The sequence below is a fragment of the Equus caballus genome, chromosome 4 (genome assembly GCF_041296265.1).
Source record: "Equus caballus isolate H_3958 breed thoroughbred chromosome 4, TB-T2T, whole genome shotgun sequence".
NCBI lineage: Eukaryota > Metazoa > Chordata > Mammalia > Perissodactyla > Equidae > Equus > Equus caballus.
In genome coordinates, this window is record NC_091687.1 from 68,843,883 (window position 1) to 68,860,602 (window position 16,720).

General features: G+C 38.8%; 1 protein-coding gene across 6 annotated transcripts in view; it reads right to left on the minus strand.

Annotated features, from left to right (window-relative positions):
- Positions 1–6,462: 6,462 nt before the first annotated feature.
- Positions 6,463–16,720, minus strand: part of DPY19L1 (dpy-19 like C-mannosyltransferase 1) — a 103,488-nt gene continuing 93,230 nt past the window's right edge. For 4 of the 6 annotated variants that reach the window (XM_023639502.2, XM_070264824.1, XM_023639505.2 and 1 more), the window contains 4 exons: positions 15,032–15,206; positions 14,178–14,277; positions 12,915–13,040; positions 6,463–9,276 (listed from right to left, as the gene is read on the minus strand). In XM_023639502.2, the coding sequence (XP_023495270.2) occupies positions 9,120–9,276; positions 12,915–13,040; positions 14,178–14,277; positions 15,032–15,206 (558 nt within the window). In that variant the 3' untranslated portion in view covers positions 6,463–9,119. The remainder of the gene's footprint in view (positions 9,277–12,914; positions 13,041–14,177; positions 14,278–15,031; positions 15,207–16,720) is intronic. The other 2 variants (XM_070264823.1, XM_023639503.2) reach the window with 1 other exon arrangement.

Consider the following 16,720-nt stretch of genomic DNA (forward strand, 5'->3'; position numbering starts at 1 on the left):
CCTCTCAGAGCCTCAGTTTCTTCATTTGTAAAAGATCTTGACTTCAACCTTGTCAGCAGACACTTTCTCCTAACAGTCTGTGGTCTTATTATCCTAAGTAGTCACTGCTGGCCTTTTAAATAAGACATTGTTTCCTTCATCCCGCTAGTCCCCTTCACATTGAACTGAGGGTCCATCACGTGCCAAGCACCAAGGGAAATCTTATTTAGAAACTGCGATTCCTGGAGAAATTGAGGATTTCCTCTCAGCTTCTTGCCACACCTATTGTAGATTGTTTTTTAATGTATATTAGCATCTGACAGTGTCTACTTGTTTTTTCAATATTGAACATCTGTTGAAGAATGTATATAAAATATAAATAAGTATAGTAAAATTACATCCACGTATCCACTACCCAGTTTCAAAGAACATAACTAACAACTTTGAAGACCCCTGTGTGCCCATTCCCCATTCCATCCTCTGAGAGAGGACCACTAATCTCATTTGGTATTTATCATTCACTTGCTTTTCTTCATGTTTTATCATGTTTTAATCCCTTAAAATATATTAACCTTACCTGTTATTGAACATTCTATAAATGAACTCACATCACATGTATTCCTCTGCAAATTAAAATTTTTTTGCTTAATAATATTTCCCTGAGAGTCACCCGTGTTGTTGCCTAAAGCTGTTCTATAGTCTTCCATCTTCAACAGGACACTACCAGATGACGAAACCCCAGTCTGTGTTCATTATGCTATTGACTCCAGACACAGTTCACATGATTTCCTGGTGTTCCGCTGTTATGAACACTTGGCAGTGAACTTCTCAGACATGACTCCTGATGCACACATGCAGGAATTCTGCAGGGTGTATATCTAAGGAGTGGAGAAGCTGGGTCATAGGATGCACATTCTCAAATTTATCAGGTGATGCCTTTTATTTCCAAAACAGTTACCCTCCACTGGGAGTGAAGGAGACGTCATGCTGTTCCACCCGTTTCCCAGAACTTTAGAATTTTTACCAATGCTGTGTTATAAATGTTGTCATTATGGTTTCACTTTGCATTTCCCTGATTATTAGCAGGTTCGATTTTTAATGATTATGGGCCATTTGCGTTTCTTTTTCTGTGAAATGTCATGTCTTTGGCCATTTTTTCTAATGAGTCCTTTGTACTCTTACTGTTTGGAGGAATTCTTTATTCTGGACACTAAACTTTTGCCAAGTATACATGTTGTAGATAGCTTCCCTACGTCACAGCTGGATTCACTCTTCCTAACGAACGGAAGTAATTAACCATAACATAGTGAACTGATCATTCCTTTCCTTTACAGTTAGTGTTTTTTTGGATTTCAGGAAGTCTCTCTTTGAGGAAATCCTCCTTGAAGACATAAAGCTACTACTGTTTTCTAGGTTTTATAGTATTGTCTCTCATACTTAGGTCTTTCATCTATCTGGAAGTTTATTTTTATGTATAATGTAAGGTACGGAAACAACTGGGTTTCCATATAATCAACTGTCAGCCTCACATATCAGATTTACGCATGTTTCCTCTTGAGTTATCTGTTCTGTTCTACTAATTTCTATACCCTTGTGCCAATATTTCTACAGCTGTTGTGATAAATCTTGCTATCTGGTAGGAAAAAGTGCCCCTATGTCATGTTCTACTTCAGACTTGTCTTGATTATTCATCCATAAAAATTTTACATTCAGCTTGTCAAGCTCCATAAAAAGCCCTATTTGTATGTTGATTAAATTATAGGTCAATTTGAGGAGAGCTAGTATCTTTACATCTTATGTTCAGTTTATTCCTAGATTCTTGTTTGCATTCTTTCTTCATGAACATAATAGACCGGCAATTTCCCTTTACCGCATTAACCCCACTCTGTTCTTAGTATTAATGATACAATCACCTAAAAACTGGAGTTCTCTTATTTCCTATTCTCTGGATGTTTGTATAAGACTAGATAATCAGTATCTTGAATGTTTAGTAGAACAAACTTGTAAAACTGTCTAGATACGTTGTTTTCTTTGTGGGGAATATTAATTCAATTTCTTTGCTGGGGATAAGATTGTTCTTAATTTCTATTTCTTCTTGGATTAGTTCTGTTAAGTTGCATTTTTCTAGGAATTTAACCATTTATCTAAGTGTTCAAATTTATTGACAAAGTTGTTCACAATATCCTCCTGTTACCTGTTTACTCTTTGCAGCTTTGGCAATTTGCCATTCTTAATTTTTTATGACTTCTCTGTCTTCTCGATAATGAAGATTTCAAATAACCAACTTTGGCTTTGTTAATCTCTTTGTTTTCCATTTCATCACGTTCTGCTTGTTATTTCCTCCAATTTGGGGAAAGGGAAGCTATTCTGCTGCTCTTTGTCTACAGTCTTGACAAAGATACTTGAATTCATTTTTAGTTTAGTGTGTGCATTTTAGACTAAATAGGAAAAACGTCTCTCTCTAGACTTGCCTTAATTAAACCCCACAAGCTGTTTGTAGTATATCATTGCCCTATTTTTTCCTTGATTTTTCATCATAGATTCTTCTTTGTCTCATGTATTATTTTAAACTGTTTATTTTTGTATTGATTTCTAATGTAAGAGTTTTCCATTGTTAATCCTTTTTGAGAATTGCTGTTTAGCCCCATGTATGACCTTTTTTTTCATTCAATAAACATTTACCACCCATATATGCCAGGTACTGTTCTAGCTGCTTGGGTTACATCAGTGAACATAATAGACCAAAAATTCTTGCCTCTCCGGGATTCATGTTCTATTGTCAATTCTTGCAAACGCCCCACATGCTTGAATCAAACCTGTAGTCTTCATTTGTTCGGTGCGGTTGTTCTATACATGACCATTAAATCAAGATTGCTTTTCTTACTACTCAAATCATGTACATCCTTACTGACTTTCTTGCCTGCTTATTATACCAATTTTTAAGAGAGGTATGTTAAAATTTCCTGCTGCATTTGTGGATTTGTCTATTTCTCCTGTTTTTAATAACCACCCTAGGAGGCATATCCTTTTGAAAGACAAGAAAATTGATTCTCAAATTAAGAAACAGCTTATTTTACAAAGTTTGTAAAGATGGATCCAGGATTCCAATTTAGTTGTCTCAATTATGACAGTATTAATTGTATGACTGCTGTCATCTGTTTTGTCTAACATCCTCATCTAGCAACAACACATCGGTCTCTCCCCATCCTCTGAGAATTCCTTCTTCCCAGACTTTAACCAAACTCCTAATCAGAGTTCCCTGCCTCCTGGCCAGCAGTGAATGTGCCCAGGACTGGCCATCAGTGTCCTGGGCCACACAATGCAAGCCATGCCAATGAAAGCCCTTGCTCTGGAGACAGGCACGTCTGTCTTTGCCATATTGCTTTCCAATAGTTATTTGGTTACTAGCCATGTCTGAATGTATCAAGGTACCCGGTCAGGATATGTCATGAGGTTAATTTTTGTTTAGCTGTTTATCAAGGACATTCTTCCCCTATATATAGTAATCTCATCTGAAGATGAGCTGCATTTCCTTATTATTTCATCTTCAGAGCTAGAGTACATAATCTTCCATTTCTTTTAGTTAAAAAAAATGTTTTTTAGTGCCATCTGGAATTTACTGCGTTGTTGCTTAAAGTGTAGTATATTTCAAACATCATTAAGCATTACCACAGGAACTGTGCTAGAAGGTATTGTGGATTCAGAATGGAGTAAGACATAGGTCCAGTCTGTAAGGACAAAATGCAGTAGAATAAGTCATGTTAAATTAGGTTATAGGAGCATGGTCAATAGGGCAGTTCACTCAGCCAAGAGGTATGCAGTCAGGGAAGGCTTCACAGAGGAGGTGACATTTGAGTTCCATCTTGAAGTGAAAACTCATCAAGGAAGCATATTCTAGGTGAAAGAAAAAAGCATCTGCAAAGAGAAGAAACAGGATTCTCCAAACTAATATTAAACTGTCAAAGGGATTTTTAAAGTAATTTCTTTTTATCTATTTTTTTGCTGCTATATTCCCATTTCTCATTGACACTCTAACCAGGGTTTACAAATATGTGGCCCCTATGCTGCCCCTCTCCAACCCACTCCCCATGGCAGATATCTCTACCTGAGCATGCGGTTCTTTCGTTAAAGAGTCTACTCAACACTGGGTTTCATGATTGGTAAAGTAGGAGCTGTCAATCATTATTAATAAAAGAGAGTGTGTCTATGAGAGAAACTTGCCTAATGTTTCTAGTTTGAGCAGGGACGCCAGAAGGGGGTCTATCCAGAAGTGAGGCAGGGAGGCCAGCTTCTAAAACGTCACCCGGAAATTTTTTTAAAGTTCCAAATCTCAGGCTGGCCCCAGGCTGATTAAATTCTAGTCTCCAGGGGTGGGGAAAAGGCTTCAGCATCTTCAAAGCTCCCCAAATAATTTCCAAAGTGCAGGTAAGTTTGAGAATGACTGCCATAAGGGGTCCTTGTTAGAAAAAGCCAGTTCCCCACAGATCAAAAGGGCTGGAAGGATTACTGAATTTGCACTTCTTAGGAAGAGGCTGTTCTAGGGCAAGAGGGAGACCTCTGAGTCTGGACGCGGGTTGATAAGCAGTTACCAGGAGTGACGACCTGAGGAGGCTGGCCAAGGAGCAGGCGTAGTCTCCGAAAGGCAGAGCCACAGGCGGGGGCTGTGTCCATACAGCTGAGCTGAGGACCTGGCCTTCAGGCACCCTTGTTTTTTTTAAATCAGTTTTCATGGCTTGGTGCCAAATAGATTCAGAAATGGTCATTCCTTATTTTCATTTCTTTCTCTACTTTTAGAAATGGGTTAGTACTGAAGCTTTAAGGGCACTCAGCACAATTGAATGAGCTTCATTTTGCTACATTCAACTTTCTTTTAAAGTATAAAATTTGCATATGGCAAAAAGCAGCCTATGTACTTAAAAATCAATTAAATGATACCATGCTGAATTAAAAAGAACATGCCTCTGTAAACAGAATAACCGGTGGCACTACCATTTATTTGAAAGCCATTTTGACAACATACCGCTAACAAGGTAATAAAAATTTTGGGTTCGAGATAATTGAGTACAGAAAACATTGTTTTGAATCAGAGCCAATATCAATCCTATCCTAATCTCTTTGCAAAAAAAGAAAAATCCACCTTTTAATGACACTACAATGACTCAAAATCTTAAGAGAAGTCTTCAACTCTTATATTCTTTCAGAATTTTAAAATCTCTCTCATGGGAGGAAAGGCAAAAAGAAAGTTTTCAAGGGCTCTCGTTTGTTCTTTTCAACTTTGAAGGTACACAGGTGTGTCTGTACTGATGCAGAACTGAGAAGTAAAGATCGACTCAAGAATGTCAAGAGGTTTCAAAGCTGCTCCTCTTTTCCTGCATAGGGGACAGTTTGACTGATTTAAATTAGAAACTTCTAGTTGGGGGGAGGGGGAAGGGAAGGAAGAAGAGAGAAATGGGTGACCCATGACCCAGAGCTGATCCTTAGCTGCTCTCCAATAATGAGAGAAGATTGAGGATTTCTGGGGCCAAACAAAACTAATACAGTGGAAAATGAAGTGTTAAAATCCACACACATCACTGAATTTATCTATTTTCTTCTAGAGAAAGTAATTTTACAAAAGGATGTTCGATTTCAAAGGATTTCACTCTTTTTCCATCTCTGAACTGAAAAGAAACAGGCCCAAGCCCAGCCTAGTTCACAGCTTCAAAATATTTAAATGATTCATAACTCACCTCTTCAGTAAACACGACACAAATAAGCTGTATTAACGTTCTGGTTAAAAATTACTGTACCTGTTCTTTGCTCCTTGCAAGGTCCGTTCAAGTAGTGCCCCCTAAGAGACAAAGACGGGACTCCAGTAAAATTCAGTTTGCGAGGCAGAGACTCTCTAGCGTGTCCCACTGGGATAAGCGCTGTCAGGAACGGAGCCCCCCGGAGGTCAGTGTTCCAGAGAGTCTTTTCCCCTCCATTAGAGCAGTGGTTCTCAAATATGGGCCCCAGACTAAGAGCATCAGCATTACCTGAGAACTGGTTAGAAATGCAAATTCTGGGGCCCCACTTGTCTTAGTTCGTTTGGGTACCATAACAAAATATCACAGATCAGGTATCTTATAAACAATAGAAATAAATTTCTCCCAGTTCTGGAGGTCAGAAGTCCAAGAGCAAGGTACTGGCTGATTCAGTGTCTAGTGACAGCCTGCTTCCTGGTTCATAGATGGCACCTTGTGGCTGTAATTTTACACAGTGGAAGGGGCAAGGAAGTTTTCTCATGCTTCTTTAAGAAGGGCACCAATCCCACGCATGAGGGGCTAAAGCACCACCAATGAAGAGGACCAAGTAGTTTCATGGACCCACTGCTCTAACCCTTCCCCATCAGTCAGGACCGCAATCTGCCACAAACCAGTTCACGGTTATATGACGACAGAACGAGGCTGAACATGTTCACAGTCAAGGTGGCAAAGAAAATAATCAACAAAACACTTTCCATATTTTTCATGATCTTTTTTATTTAACATACATTTTACATGTAAACAACTGGCATAAAATTCATAAAAATACAATACTCCTATGCAATACCACTTTATTCCTGATACATCCTTTCATTTTCTCCTTAATATCATTGTCCTATTTTAAGACTACACTTTTTCTGCTAGGTATTTTTAGAGGCTTATCTTTTTAGAAATACTGCCCCAACTTTGTTTTTTTATGTCACAGCAATAGCTATTTTTATTGCCTCCTTGTCCATCCTCACCTTCCTCATACTAAAGCAATGATATTTTTAATGCTAAAAATGCATAAAATACTGAGCTTTAATACTGTTTTGTCATGGATATCGAACCTACTACTACTCTATGTTGCCATAAAAGATATTTATAATCTACAGCACCGGCTGCTACCAGATGTGACCAAGGCTGAGTGTGCAGTGTAGCCCAAGGCCTCTGTTCTAAACTGACTGGCCTAAAATATAATCATAGCTTGCTGGTGGAGTTACATTAATAAATTGTTACAAAAGGATTCTTCTGAAAAAATCTACTTTGACTGCTTTTAACTTTTCCCAGCATATGAAACAGTTCTAACAGTATTTTAATGTTTTTGCTGTACAGAATTTCCAATCATTACACGTGAATTTATTAGGAAGGGATTAGAGGGTGGGAAGAATAACTTTAAAAGTATGATTTTTTAAAAAATTGTAACCGCTGGATGTACAAAACAGCCACATTCGGGTGAGAAACAATCCCAGACAGGGCAGGGCATACTCCCTTCTTCCGGCTCACATCCAGGGCAGCTCTCACCCTCCTGGGCCTTAAGTGCCCTCGCCCTGTTTTTCTGGATTGCTGCATCATTGCTCAAATTCTACTCCTAACCCGCAACTCCCGGGCTGCTTCCCTGTTCTCTGAAACTGGCAAAAGCCCAAGAAATAAAAGTCACCCAGCAAGCAAGAAAGAGGGGCAGGCACCTGAAGACACTGACCGAACCTCGGGGTGAGGAGGAGGCCCCCTGGGTCAGAAGGAGGCCCCCAGGGGAAACATGGGCTCTGGGGCAGGCCGGGGCTGCACACTCCTCAGCCGAGGCCGTCTTTGCAGCTGTCTGTTCTAAGCAAGCTAGTGCTTCCCCCAGACCAGGCTTGTCCTTGGGCTCTGGTGAGAAGGCAGAAAGAGAACAGCTCTTCAGTGGCTCCCAGGAGCGGGCACTGGAAACCATCCCTGAGGACTCAGGTCTCAAGGACAATCCACAATGAGGTTAATCTGCCTGTGGTTAATAAAGAGAACACTGTATAATTAAATGTGTAGTCTGCCAGAGTCATGGTTTGCTTAGAATTTAAAATCTTAAAACCATTTCTCAGAACTATGAGGATTCACTGTTTTGAAGAATCTCATTTCACACAAATTAACTTCTAAGAAACAAAAATTCATACTAGGAATTCAAAGCAGGTTTGAACATTTTTCAAAATAAAAATAAATAGGAAGGAAAAAAAATAAAGAGGAAGGCTGAATATATTCATTCCTCATACTGAAATGATGGTTTTTGGAACCAAAATTATAGCATAAGGCTTAAGGCTTTGTCTTATTAAAGACAGGCAATTTTAAAAGCAAATATAAAAACTTCATTCACTTATCATTATTCATTTACTTTTTTGACAGAAAAATTATTCATGTTTTATTGTATCTTAATAGTAAAATAAAAATTACCACATACTACAGTCTACTGTTCCACTGTAAATTATGTCTACTCAAATATACATTAGTTTCTAGACGCATTATATTTGGGGTTGGTCAAAATAGTTTTTCTTAAAACTACAATTAAACATGAAAAATTTTAAAAGTGGTTTAAAAGTATTAAAATATAAACATTTGAATAATACTAAGGATGAGAAAAATACACAATTGCGACTAAATTTTTTTTCAACCAAGAATAAGTACTTGATAAACAACTAAATGAGTAAATAACACTTATCTGACAAAGAATATTGGGAGAGAAAGAGAGAAAGACACGATAATGCCACATGGTTGACAGTTACAGGAATTTGGTCCTGACTATCAGGTCCAAGAGTTTGGATTAATAATGGGCAGGAAATGCTTCATTAACAAGAGCAACAGAGAACAAAGGAACGTGAAGTGAAATAAACAGAAAATTCTACATAGCAAATACCCATGTCTGCCCCATCTACTCTTACTGAAGTTGATGACAGGGGCCGACATGATTGAGGAGAATTCAATAATCACTGAAACGTCCAAAAGACAAGAGCAAGAGGCAGAAAAAGAAGCAAGGGGCATCAATAGTCCATAAACTGTAAAATCAGCCCCTACACGGTTCAGAATGGACTACAGTTTCATATTATCCTTGGATGACCCATCATATTTTTTATACAGGTAGTTTTGCTCACTTTAGCACAAATAGTTAAGTCAAGTACAAGCATATACTCATTTGCATAGCAAATTCTATGGGGTGCATTGAAATAGTAACCAATTGATAAAAGTGTAAGTATTTTTACAATCAGAATGACATTCAAATTGACCAAATAAAACGTTTTCTATTTGAAAACAGTTACCCATAAAAGTTTTTGGGATTTGAATTAAAAACAAGGCGTGAGTTATTAGCAAAACATGAAAACCATGACTGATGTACTTCTCTGTGGGCAGCAGTCACTCTTCTATGACTTCCAAGACTTTGTAAACACTGTTCTGGAATACGGTGGTGAAGTGAGGCTTGGAATCCTTCACCAAGAGGTTACATAAGGGAGGTTTCCCAGCGTTAGCAGGATCTTCCACATCCCAAATTTCAGGCATACTGCAACCAGGCCTAGAAACGTTAACGTACAGATTCAAAACCAAAGTACATTATGTAATGGCAGATAAAGCAGAGCACACTCTTATATTTATGCTCTCATTTCATTTTTTTTTCATTTTAAATTAATATAGTTTAAAAAAAAATCCTTTCAAAATCATTTATATTTATAAGCTGCCATAAATCCTCTTTAGAACAAGGTGAATGCAGCAAAAGTGACTATAAAGAAAGAAACAGACATACAAAATACGTGAATTCAGGTGGTGGGGTAAGAGAGATCTCAGTTAAATTCTGCCTCAGCTCCTTTCAAGAATCCATTTTTCCATCTCAATACACAAAGACCTACATTATTCTTTTAAATAGTTGCTAGCATTCCTACGTATTATTAACCATTCTTTTATGGATGGATATTTTAATTGTTTCCCATTCTGTCATTATAAAACCACACTGATAGAAACATTCTTGTGCCTATATCTTTCTGCAAGCTAAAATTCTAGAAGCAGCACTGTCGTTATGTCAAAGGGCTACCCAATTTGCCTCCATCAGATTATCTCCCAAAAAGGTTTTACCCATGAGTGTTCCCATGAAGAGTGTTTGGTGCAAATTTTTTGCACATCTCTCAGACACTAGATTCTATCGCTATCGAATACATGTGATAAGATGACTAGGCTTGGGCTTCTACCCTTTAACTTTCTCATACATGCCAAGGCCAAACTGTTAGTACACTGCAGGCCAACGGTAGTAGAGAGTGAAACACAGCAAGGAGAAAACTACCCAGCTACTCAGTTCAAATGCTTTCATGAAAAAGAGGGCAAAGCTGCCTTTCTGAGCTCTGTCTGCCTAAGCGTAACATCCTCTAGTCCTTATCTGAGTTCCCTGAAGTTTCCCTAGGCCAGCCAGCTCCATCTTTAAATAGCATTTAAAAATGTGAAAATTGGAATAATTTTCTTCTGAATTCATGTATTTTAATTTTATGTCAACTCTATTATTGGAATTAATGGGAAAGAAAGCAGAGAACTGAGAATAAAAGAGTAGTTAATTAAAAACTCATCTACAACTTGCATTTGAGTGTATTTTCGTACTTGTATTTGAATACAGGGTGTCAAGTATTTAAGGGATAATCAAGCCACACAATTAAGCCACTTGAAAATGAGATCACATAAATATAGTGCTCACTGTAAGTCCCAGATAAATATTAGTCCCTCTCCCTTTCTTTCTCTGTTTGAGTTCCCCATTTGCTCCCCCGGTTCTGACATATTTTTCTGTTCCAGTAACATACAGGAGTCTCAGGCTGGCATAACTGAACTGGAGAGAGGGCCAAGGCAATAAAGGAGATCTCAGCGCTGGGAGAAAGCTCTGTCAAGAAACTCAGTTCTTCCTACTGCAAATGTCAGCACTACACATTAGTCCTTCTTCCCTTTCCTCTCCTGAGCTCACCCTTTGCTTCCCTGTCAGAACAGACAGCACAACTTGTGTGTTTTGTTTCCAGGTTTAAGCCGAGTGCACCTGTCTAAGGTCTCCTGAGATTTACAATCCGTCTGGCTGAAACCTCACAGTAGATGGAGAGTGTTGTTTTAGTTACTGAGTGGAGAAAACAGACTAGGGAAAGCGTCTTCCTTAGCTTCCTCTTCTCCACTCCTGCTGGAGCAAACGCAACACGGGCAAGTGAAGGTCCAGACAGGGAAATCCAGGAGCCTCCGCCCCCCACCAGCTCTCAGTCTTAGTGCCCCTAGTGAGCTCTAAATGCAGACGACCCGAAGCCAGTGAATTCACTGCTGACCTTCTTCAGGGTGCAAGATTTGCTGCCATACTTCCCAATTTGTCTTTTCATCCTTTCTTGTGTACAAAAAAAGTGTTCTGACCATCAGAACATGAGATTACTAAAGCTATGCAAATTCAAGGAGCTCCATCCCCATCTCAGAACTAAAGTGCCCCAGCCTCCGCAGTTTCCACAGACTCACAACAGCATTCAAGGGCCTAGAGAACGCGAAGAACCTTGAATCATGGCTCGTCATTAGCTTGGGGGGAAAAAGGTCATGAAACTTTATTTTAACGTTCCAGTAACCTACAGGTGTCTCAGGCTGGCACAACTGAACTGGAGAGTGGAGCCCAAGGTAATAAAGGAGACCCCAGTGCTGGTGGAAATCTCTGGCAAGAAACTAAGTTCTTCTGATTGCAAATGTCGGCCCACCATTCATTTATTACAAAGTCCTCAGAAAATTGTTATGAAAGATGCTTAAGACCTTTTTGTCTTAAATTTATATGACAAAGCTAATTAAAGATGAGTACATGAATTTTATATATAGCCTTATTCACAAGGACTTAAACCATTTTCTAAATTATGACTCTAAGAACAATAACATTTTCTATAGATTCTAATTAAATTCAAGTCACGTGGGACATATTCATATGCAAATCATCCGGCAATCAAAAATTGTTTGAATTTCCTTGTGGGCAATGCTGATATTTTGTCACAGAATTATTTTTACTCCTGAGTCAATATTTAGTTATTTTGTCTTAACACTCTTGTGTCTCACTGAAATAAATGGTGGATGAGTATGATTAAGCCACAGATATAGCAATTTTCTGAAGGCTTCTGCTTAAAGAGTAGTGAGAATTTTAAAAATAATAGTATTCCATAAAATATCCTTGATTTCTGATGAAACTACCCATGTCTGTGCTGCTCATGGAGCAAATGCATTGGTATTTTAATAGAAAGCTACTGTCTTCTGCTGTCTAGTCACCCAAGTGCAACATTTCTACACACTCAACTTTGGAATTCACGTTTGCTTTTAAGATCTTACCAACTCTTGTTGCTATACTCTGCTTAGTGAACTTTTCTGCGGAAATAGATACTTCTTAAAACTATAAACTCAAGAGACTGTGGGTCACAGAAAAGTTACTTACGATCTCACTCAAATAAGATGTGAAACAGCAGAAAGAAGTTGCACTCTCAGCTGATGCTGGGAGGGGGTCCTGTCTATCACAGACATGGTGTGGTGCAGAGATGTGGCGTGGACAAACGAGGCCCTCACTGTCTGACTGACTTAATTACAAAGAGACTCTTCATTATTTAGTCTCAGACTCTGCAAGTCTTTTGAAAGAAAATACATCCAACTTTGCATGAAAGTTTAAAACGTTAAAGACAAATATAAGCAAACTGGGACATCATATTTTTTTTTTCCGAGGCAGATCAGCCCTGAGCTAACATCTGCTGCCAATCCTCCTCTTTTTACTGAGGAAGACTGGCCCTGAGATAACATCCGTGCCCATCTTCCTCTACTTTAAAGGTGGGATGCCTGCCACAGCATGGCTTGACAAGCAGTGCATAGGTCTGCACCTGGGATCTGAACCAGCAAACCCCAGGCCGCCGAAGCGGAATGTGCGAACTTAAGCGCTGCACCACTGGGCTGGCCCCAATATAATATTTTTAAGGAAGTGTACACATGCAAATCATTATTTAAAAAACAGATATTTATAATGAATAGAAAAAAAAGTTCAATTTAAGTGATTATCTAAAAAGTTTTTTCCACCTATACTTTGCCAAATGTTATATGCATCTCACACATATGACTAGTAAAACACTTGCCGTGAGACTGGATTAACTTTTTGCGTCTTATGAATATAAAACATTAACTGTGTTGAATACTCACTTGGATCTTCTTATACACCATGACTCTTCTAGAATGTAATAATTCACTTGTAACTTTATCAATTCTCGCTTAACTTCTTCAGCTGCTTTTCGACTATACATCGAGTATACTATTTTCGTTCTGGCTCTTTAAAGAAACATAATTGGGCAGAAGATTTTCAAGATTAAAAGGAAGCAATCAACCTACTAGGAAGAAAGACTACACAGAAGAATCAGGTCAAGAGAACATTCTTCATGGGAGTTCCTGCTAAGGGGCATCCGGGAGGTCAAAAGAAAAAGGCAGAAGTGGCATAAGAGTCCTGGGAGAAGAGGTTCAGTTTAACACATCCCTTCGTTTCCAAACTTAGCCTATTGGTTCATTTCTTTGCTTGTTTTTGTTTTAAATTCTCCATCACTCTATCACCAATAAGAGGAAGGCACCTTGTGTGTGGACGAGGATGGGCTGCACAAACACAGCTACAGGACTACTTCAAAGCCGCAACAGGCCCCACTTGGATACCAGCAATAACCAGTATGAAATGGCTCTCCATTTTATTCCGAGATTTAAAAGAAAACTAAACTTATTCAATACAATTGCTCTGGAAATTAGCTTGCTGAAATTGATTTTTTAATGAAAAAGCTTTTTATTTATAAAGTGTATGTCCCACTGCTAGACAAAAGAATATATTGATAGAATTCACCTAGTCACTTTGGAAATTAATAGCTTGACCTACCCGAGAAACTTCACGAAAATTAAATCCATTTCCTTTTCAAAGAGAACACAAAACTCTAACTTATGAACAAATAGCAGAAAACAAAAAAAAGATCATTCTAGCAGGTTATATTGTGAAAACCAGAATAAAACTTTCTTTGAATGGATTCCATTTCAACTGACTCCTGAGAATTCAAGAAAGATGGCCTACAGGAAAACCTTAATAACAGCTATAGGCTAATGACTCTTCGGGGGCACTTAAGGATGAGGACAACTAACGAGGCCCTGTATGTTCTACAGCCTTGTTAACCTGGAGAAAACTGATACGGTAAGATCCCTTTTGTGCTGCCTGGTAGAGAAGATAATCACAAAGGTTGTAGTTTTATTACCCTATTGAGCCTTGCCAGTTTTGTACCTAACTTCACAGTCTTATCTCAGCACTCCTCTCTCCCCTCACTATAAATCCCAGTTCACCACATCCTTTTGGAAACACTCCTCATTATTTTGCTGGTTCCGTCATCCACTATTTATATGAAAAATGCATTTTCAACAATGTGAGAGTTGTGTACTGACCTCAAACCCGCATCTTCATAATGTGGATGATTCACAATGGGCCGAAGCGCGGAGAGTTTGACACTCGCCATTGTGGGCATGGCTCCCGCAAACACTGCATCTGCAAAGCAGGAGCAAGGTCTTAGGAAGCCACTCAGTGAGCGTCACAGGGATCTCCTTCTGGTCAACTCAGTCACTTCTCAGGTGAAAGGTGGAGGCCGAAAGAGGCTCGTGACTTAAAGATTCAATGGCAGGACCAGAATGAGGTCGGTGGCTGACAAAAGTAGCAGTCAGCAACTAGGCTTGGGTAAACTATTTTTCTTGGAATATAGAGCCTCATCATCTCATCATTGAGAATTTCCGGTTGTTTTTTTCCCCTAATGTTTAAGAAATCTTTCCTGATTCCAGGAAAGAGGTATCAAATTGACCAGAAAAGTTCTATAGCACCAAGGAATTCTGGAAGATGGTTTAATATTCAGTCACTTGATACTCAGATGACAACAAAATCTCCCTTTCTAAAGACGAATAAATATCAGATTCCATGAGTTCATTTCAAGAAGGAATGTGAAAGACTAAGATCAAAAATTCGTTAAGAAAATAAGCATAAAAATTATTTTAAATTGTGGTGGGTAAAACTGGATAAATTTTGAAAAAATTGGAATTTATGGAAAATAGCAAAATAAATTACTTAGAAAATACGTATAACATTTTCTTTGCAAACCACTTAAGTAAGACTGACATCTCCTTTTCTGGATAATCTAGAAGCAGTGCTGCTTAGAAAGAGTAAGACCACTGGAAGTAAACTGGGTTAAGAATTTTGCAGTGGTATATAAAATCGTGGGAAAAACAGTAGCAAAATAATATTACTTTTTTACCTGGCTTAGTACTATATTTGATCCATTCTATAAGTTCTTCTTGTGGCAAATTGCTGAATTCCCCTACAATATTCCACTGAGTCTGCAGATTTGCTGAACCTTGTATTGACATTGCTGCTAATACAGCAAAAACAACAGCACCAGGATGTACTTTGCAAAACAGCCATCCAAACAGCTGAAACCAAATTAAGAATACATTGACAATTGTTAGTACAAAGCAGCATGTATCCAATAAGCACTGGATCTTCCCAGAGAAGAATACAATCTCTGATAGAGTCTCAGATAAAGGATTAATTATCCTAAGGAAAAAGTTCCAGAAACAATGACCTGAGGGATCAAAAGAATTCTAAATCAGCCATAAATAGGTGGGCCATGATTGAAGAAGCTCTTCTTTCAACTTGTTCTCTCTACTCCCAGATTCAGGTAAGGCTGGGCCTACCACATAATTCATCAGGCCCAGCATCAAATGAAAATGTGGGGCCCCTTGTTTAAAAATTATTAAGAAGTTCAAAAACACCAGAGCATCAAACTAGGTGCAGAGTCCTTCTGAGTGTGGGCCCCTGTGCGATCACAGAGGTCCCACACCTGTGAAGCCAGCCTAGGGCACGGCTCTTTATCTTAAGTCATGGTGCAGGGTGGGTTTAAGATGAGAGGCTTCCCACCAGCCTGTTCTCCTGTCTCCGCCTGGAGGAGTCACCTGGAAGAGTCACCTGGAGGAGTCAGAAACAGTGGCTTCACGCCCGGGTCAGCCTCTGGGAAGCAGTGCCTCTTTAATATAATACCAGCATTCTGATTGGGAACCTTGAGGCTGGCTAATTTTCTCCATATTCAAATAGGTCACACTCAGTACAGTAGTCCCCACGACCCACGAGGAATACATTCCAAGACCTCCAATGGATGCCTGAAACCAAGGATAGTTCTAAACCCTATATATACTATGTTTTTTCCTATACATACATACCTATAACAAAGTGTAATTTATAAACTAGGCACAGTAAGAAATTAACAGTAACTAATAATAAATTTGGCTTTGGGGCCATTATTAAGCAAAATGAGGGTTACTTGAACACAAGCACTGCAATATCTGAAAGTCAATCTTAGTAGCCAAGGTGGCTAATAAATGACTGATGGGTGAGCAGTGTACACAGAGGGGACCAAGGGATGATTCACGTCCCAGGCAGGATGGAGCAGGATGGTGTGCGATTTCACCACACTACTCAGAATGGCACGCAATTTAAAACTTACTAATTGTTTATTTCTAGAATTTTCCATGTAATTTTTTTGGACCATGGTTGACCGCAAGCATCTGAAACCTCAGACAGTGAAACCACAGATAAAGGAGGACTACTGTAGTATCATTTTGTCCCTATCATTTTCTCTTTAATATTTTTTCGCTACATGTCTGTAGAGCTGGATTTCAAGTTTCCGGAGGGCATACATATACTTTTGATTTCTGATTTTCCTAACTACTACTTTACGCTCATCACTAGCGCATGGTGTAGCAATATTCAGCAAATATTTGCTAAATTTAAAAACAGTAATGCTGTTGCACCTTGGCTACCTGATTGATGAAAAGATGACACTATGGAGAAGCAGAGATTTGTGAATACAGAGCAAGGAAGCAGTTATCCAGGAAAAATACCCAGCAAATAAGAAGATGGCTTAAACTAAATATAAAAAAGTAGAGTT